The sequence below is a fragment of the Salvia hispanica genome, chromosome 4 (assembly GCF_029641045.1).
Source record: "Salvia hispanica isolate PSC_SH4W2 chromosome 4, Shi_PSC_v1, whole genome shotgun sequence".
NCBI lineage: Eukaryota > Viridiplantae > Streptophyta > Magnoliopsida > Lamiales > Lamiaceae > Salvia > Salvia hispanica.
This window is the reverse complement of record NC_142695.1, coordinates 59,304,487-59,310,486: the sequence shown is the minus strand read 5'-3', so window position 1 is coordinate 59,310,486 and position 6,000 is coordinate 59,304,487. Positions and strand designations below refer to the sequence as shown.

General features: G+C 35.5%; 1 protein-coding gene across 1 annotated transcript; it reads right to left on the bottom strand.

The window, feature by feature from the left end:
- Positions 1 to 645: 645 nt before the first annotated feature.
- Positions 646 to 3,117, bottom strand: LOC125195625 (premnaspirodiene oxygenase-like). The gene is made up of 2 exons (XM_048093757.2): positions 2,206 to 3,117; positions 646 to 1,415 (listed from the first exon to the last, which is right to left on the bottom strand). The coding sequence occupies exons 1-2, from the start codon at positions 3,112 to 3,114 to the stop codon at positions 798 to 800; spliced, it is 1,527 nt and encodes a 508-aa protein (XP_047949714.2). The 5' UTR covers positions 3,115 to 3,117; the 3' UTR covers positions 646 to 797.
- Positions 3,118 to 6,000: the final 2,883 nt, after the last annotated feature.

Genomic DNA, 6,000 nt, shown 5'->3' with positions numbered 1-6,000 from the left:
TCCGGCCAGCCTCTTGAAGGGAATATTCCTCCGGATCGGTGTCATCACGCGGCGAAGAAGTGCTTCCCGTCATCGTCGCTGTGTGTGCGGGGGAAGAGAAGGTCAATGAAGCACCGGATAATAGGACTAAAGGTCCGATTGATAATTGAACACTCAAACTTGAAGGAAAAATTGATGAAAAGCCCTAACAATGAACTAGGGTTTGGAACGAGAGCAAGGGAATGAGAAAATAAAAGTGCTTTATTTCGGGAAAGAATCAAGAAGAAAACCCGAAAAGATTTGACTCAAGCTTAAAAGGAAAAGCGTTCAAGAAAATAAGGAAAATTATATATTAAAAATATCAAAAGAAATATAAGGAAATCCACGGTCTAATAGCTGACGAAGTCTTTATACTTCAAGGGCCAAGATTGGACACGTTTGGGTCGATCACTCTTCAATGGTCTATTCATGCTTCGTCCTCTACCGCCGGCTTCTTTCTCATCTGCTGCCGGTGACGTCTGATCAAGTTGCATGGGTGTATGCGGCTTGGTATCCGGCGTTACTTGTGCGTCAAGCTCCGTAGTCGTATCATGGAGTTGGGTGAGTATATAAGCGGACATAAAAAACCAAATAAGCAAAATGCCATACAACAACTCTATAAGTTCTTTGACTATTTCCACCAAATAAGCAAAATGCCAATACAATAAGAACTCCATAAGTTCTTTGACTATTTCCACCTAACAGTTGGTGTGCATTATTCCGAAGATAGAGAGGTCCCTTGTTATTAGCAAGTTTTACCATAACAATCCATTAACATGCTAATCAGCTAATTTATACGGAGTTGCTACCACAAATAACTTCTGTTTTCTCGGAGCTGATAGCCCAACAGTTTCAATCATGTCCAAATCCTCAGCACTGACACCTTCCGGAAGCTTCCAATCGAAGTGGTAGAGCACCTGGGCTAGAGCTGACTCCACAGTAGCCAACCCAAACGTCATCCCGGGGCACATTCTTTTCCCAGTTCCAAACGGCAAATACTCAAAATCACCACCTGTAAAATCCACAGCCTTATCCTCAAATCTCTCGGGCTCAAACTTCTCTGGATCTTTCCAATTCCTCGGGTCCCTCTGCATGGCCCATACGTTCACCAACACCATCGCTCCAGCGGGTATGGTGTATCCATTGATCGAATGTTCCTTGTTGCTAGATCTAGGCAGCATTGGACCCGGAGGGTGCAACCTCAGAATCTCTTTAATCACGAGTTTTAGATATTTCATTTTAGAAACGACATTGTTTTGTTCAAGACTAGAGTTTCCTTTCATGGCTTGTCGGACTTCAGCTTGTACCTTGGCCATCACGCGAGGGTGCCTCAATAGCTCTACCATGGCCCAGTCAACAGTTTCTGCTGAAGTATCAGTTCCCCCTGTAAGTAAATCCTGCACATTGTAAAATTCCAATTTTGTTAAAGAAGGTATCAATCAAAGCAAGAATCAACAAAATCAAAGACAAACATAACTGAACAAATTTTGGAAACTCCCTCCATGCGCAAGATGTTATCCATGTTTGACTTGGCACGAGTTTTAAGAATTGTGAAGAAAAGTGAAAGTGGGGTTCATTTACCAAAAATTGAAAAAAAGCAAAGTGGACAATATTTCACGGACGGACCAAAATGGTAAAAATGGACAACATTTCAAGTACGTTGGAGGTACAATTTTGACACTAATACGTATTTTTAAATATACCACCAACGCTTCGACACACATCCTTAGACCTGCCCAAAATTTACTGAACCGGTGGTTAAAACCAAAACCGTAACCGCCGATTATGGTTCCGAACCGAAACCATGACAATTTATTCGAACCGAAACTGTCGATTTTTGAACCGTGGTTCGGTTCAGGTTCAAAAATTTTCGAACCAAAACCATGTCGAAACAGCAAAAAACCGTCGGAAAACCGTGAAACCAAATGGGAACCGCAAAAAACCAACCGTTCGGAACTGAGAAAAACAATAAAATAACAGCCGGTTTGGAACCGAAACCGATGGTTTTGGATCTGGAACCGGAACCGGCAGTTCCGAACCATAACCACCAGTTCTGGAACCATGGGCAACTATACATATCCTCATTCTTGTTGTGTCAACTAAAATTAGAGGACACAAAGGAAAACGTTCTAAACAGCTAATTTTACCAATTGTGCATTAAAACTCCGAATAGAGATATCTACTTACAAAAAGCACAGCTTTGATGTTGTGGTTATCAATTCGAAACTTGAGCTCCTCTTCTTCCTTAACCCTAAGAAACACATCCACCAAATCCTCACCCCCAAACTCCGAATTCCCCAATCTCCGACCATCCCCGGCCGCAATTTTCGCCCGATTTCTCCTATGCCGGTCGATGATATCATCCAAAATCACATCAAGCTTGCGCCTCATCTTCTTCATATACCGCACCTTCCCCGAGCTCACCGCGGCCGCAATCCTCGACGACGGGAACAGATCCGTGACCTCAAATCCCGCCGCCATACGCAGCGTATCCCCGATCATCTTCATCAGCGTGTCACTATCCTCGCAGGCGCGGCCGAAGGCCGCCCGGCAAGTGATGGAGCTCGACAAGGAGAAGATCTTCTCCGTGAAATTGACAGAGTTTCCAGAAGATTCGCGCAAGGAATCGACCAGACGAGCGGTCTCGTCTCGCCGGATTGACTCGAAAAGCCGCACCATTTTGGGGCTGAGAAGCTCGTTGATGCAGAGCTTCCGCATCTGGCGCCAGTAGTCGTTGTAGGGGCAGAAAACGACGTCGCTGCTGTTGTAAAACATGATCTCTCCGGCAACGTTCTGCGGACGGTTGGCGAAGATAGGGTCGAGATCTTTCAGCATTTCTTTCGCGAGCTCTGGAGAAGAGACGACGATGGCGTTGCGGTCACCGAGCTTGAGGTGCATCAAGGGGCCGTGTTGATTGGATAGATCTCTGAAGCAGCGGAAGGGAGGGTTTCTCATCTGGTGAAGGTTTCCGATTATAGGAAGTTTTCGGGGGCCGGGTGGCAGCTGTTTTTTCGGTTTTCCATTTTTGGATTTCTTCCATATTTTGAAGAAAAAGAAGATTGCAGGAACAATGAGAGCTGTGACTAGGGAAAGCATTTTATTGATGGAATAATTGAAGAGGATAGAGAGAATGGGTGCTTTATATACTAAAAAAAATCAACATTTAAACATTATTTTACTGAAATCTAGTGGACAAAAGAATGCATCAATCATGGTGGAAATTGAAAGAGTATAAAATTTCGTTATAATGATTAACCAATAGTATAACATCTAAAAATTGAACTACCTTCTTCCCACAATATTTGACTCACGCAAGAGTTTTAAAAAATATAAAGAAAAGTGAGTTGAAAAAATTAGTGAAATAAGGGTTTCACTTTTATTCATTAATTTTATAATGAATGCGAGCGAAATAAGTTAGTGAAATGTGAGATCTATTTACTATTTATAGTAAAAATAAAAGTGGACTCTTGTGGGGGACGGAAGTAGTAATTTTAAAGTAATTGATTGATTATTTTAAAAAAATGGTATATAAAATATTTTAATATTCAAGTTTTTGTTATGAAAACATAACAAGATTTATTAATAAAGTTTCATTTTAAAGTAAATTTAATTAAAAATAGTATGGATAAAGGATGCCACCTGGTATAGATGGTTGGCCTTTCACTTTCGTTGAATTTTACATGATATACGGTATAGATTGTGTTTCAATCTAGTAGTATTATTTTATTTTGAATATACTACTCAATTCTTTTATTTTATTAATCGACCATTCAGTAATACACGACATAAGCGCATGCAATGTTTCTTTCAATAGTTAGATATTATAGTTTAATGTAAAATAGGTACGTATTCCTAAACATTCATTAATTTCCTCCAACTGTTCGGCCGATGTATTCCATCCGTCCTATAATATATTAGCACATGGATTTTAGTATTATTTTGTGTGTTAGGTGGAGAGATAAAATATTATATATATTAATGTGAGAGGAGTTCTTTTCAAAAAATGATATATAATATTTTTTACGGGACAAACTAAAAAGGAAAGTGTGACATCTATTATGGTACAAAGGGAGTAACTTATTACTATTAAATGCCTCATATTTGTATGACGTAGGTTTTAAAAATTGTTTAACTTTAAGAGAAATGGATAAGAAAAGTTAGTGGAGTGTGAGTCTTAGATTAATATTTTAATTTAATAATAAAATGTAAGTGTATGGATAATATACACTTTGGTAGGGATGGACCTAGCTCAGGCCAAGCTGCCGCTCCAGCGGGGGCTTGGCCGGAGCCGGACTCAGTAACCCCGCGCTGCTGTCCGCTGTCTGCCCAGATATTTTCTCGACTACTATGTGAGATTTTCAGAAATAAAGATATAAAGGTGGGCCTTGAGCATTAATTATTTAACTACAAAATATTGGGCCTTGTAATTTGTTTTTGAGAGATTGTTGTATTAAATGTGTTAAATTAGATTTAAATTTTAGTACTAGGAGTTGTGATGAATGTCGAACCCTTCTTAAAGATCGAACTAGAGACTAAATTTGGGCCACTCATTTTTCTTAATTCTTAATCTTATGGTTATGATTAATTTAATATTTTGTTAAATAAAAACGTTTATTAATTTTTTTAAAAAAAAATTTAAATTTTTTATTATTTTTTTTATATATATATTTTTATTGGATAAAAACTTGCTGGAGTAAATAATGAACTATATTCACTACATAATGAACTAAATGAATATATGTTATAAAGTAATTTTTCGCATTCATTATATACTGAATTTACTTCAACTGAAAGATAATTATGTCATAACACATTATGAAGTAATAAACTAATGAAATGAAGTATTAAACTAATGAAATGAAGTAATAAACTAACGGAATGAAGTAATAAACTAACAGAATGAAGTAATAGCATGAATAAATGAAGTAATAAACTAACGGAATGAAGTAATAGCACGACTGAATGAAGTAATAAGTTCATAACAATAAATGACTGAATAACTAATAAACTAAAGGAATGAAATAATAACGTGACTGAATGAAGTAATAAACTAACGGAATGAAGTAATAACCCTAAACCCAACTGAAAGATAACTATGTCATAACACATTATGAAGTAATAAACTAATGGAATGAAGTAATAGCATGATTGAATAAAGTAATAAACTAACTGAATGAAGTAATAAACTAATAGAATGAAGTAATAGCATGAATAAATGAAGTAACAAACTAACGGAATGAAGTAATAGTACGACTGAATGAAGTAATAAGTTCATAACATACATTCATTTAGTTCATTATGTAGTGAATATAGTTCATTATTTACTCCAACAAGTTTTTATCGAATAAAAAAATTTAAAAAAATAATTAAAAAAATAAAAAAATTTAAAAAATTTAAAAAAAATTTAAAAAAATAAAAATAAGTTTTTAATTAATAAAATATTAAATTAATTGTAAATTAATCATAACCATAAGATTAAGAAAAATGAGTGGCCCTGATTTGGTCTCTAGTTCGGTCTTTAAAGGTGGATTTGTGGTTAATAGGACTCTTAATACTAGTATATAATTTTATACGGAGTATCGAAAATAGTTGAAATAAATAAGTAAAACTAATCTTTTTACCAAAATTCTTATCCTATGAACTTCTATACGTGTATTAGAAGGAGGGTATTGATTTTATGTGTAGCATCATAAGTGATAATTATGATAACATATTTTTTTAATGTCAATAAAAGTATTAACTTTTTTTTGTGATTTGATATTTTTACAAACCAAACAAAAAAAAACTGAATTATATGTATATATATTTTATACTATATTATTATTATTATTATTATTATTATTATTATTATTATTATTATTATTTATTTTGAATATTTTAATAATTTTATTATTTTTAAAAAATTAGCCCCGGCTACTTAAGCTTTCTGTTTCCGTCCTTGCACTTTGAGTTCGGCATGAGTTTTCGTGCAAAATTAGTAAA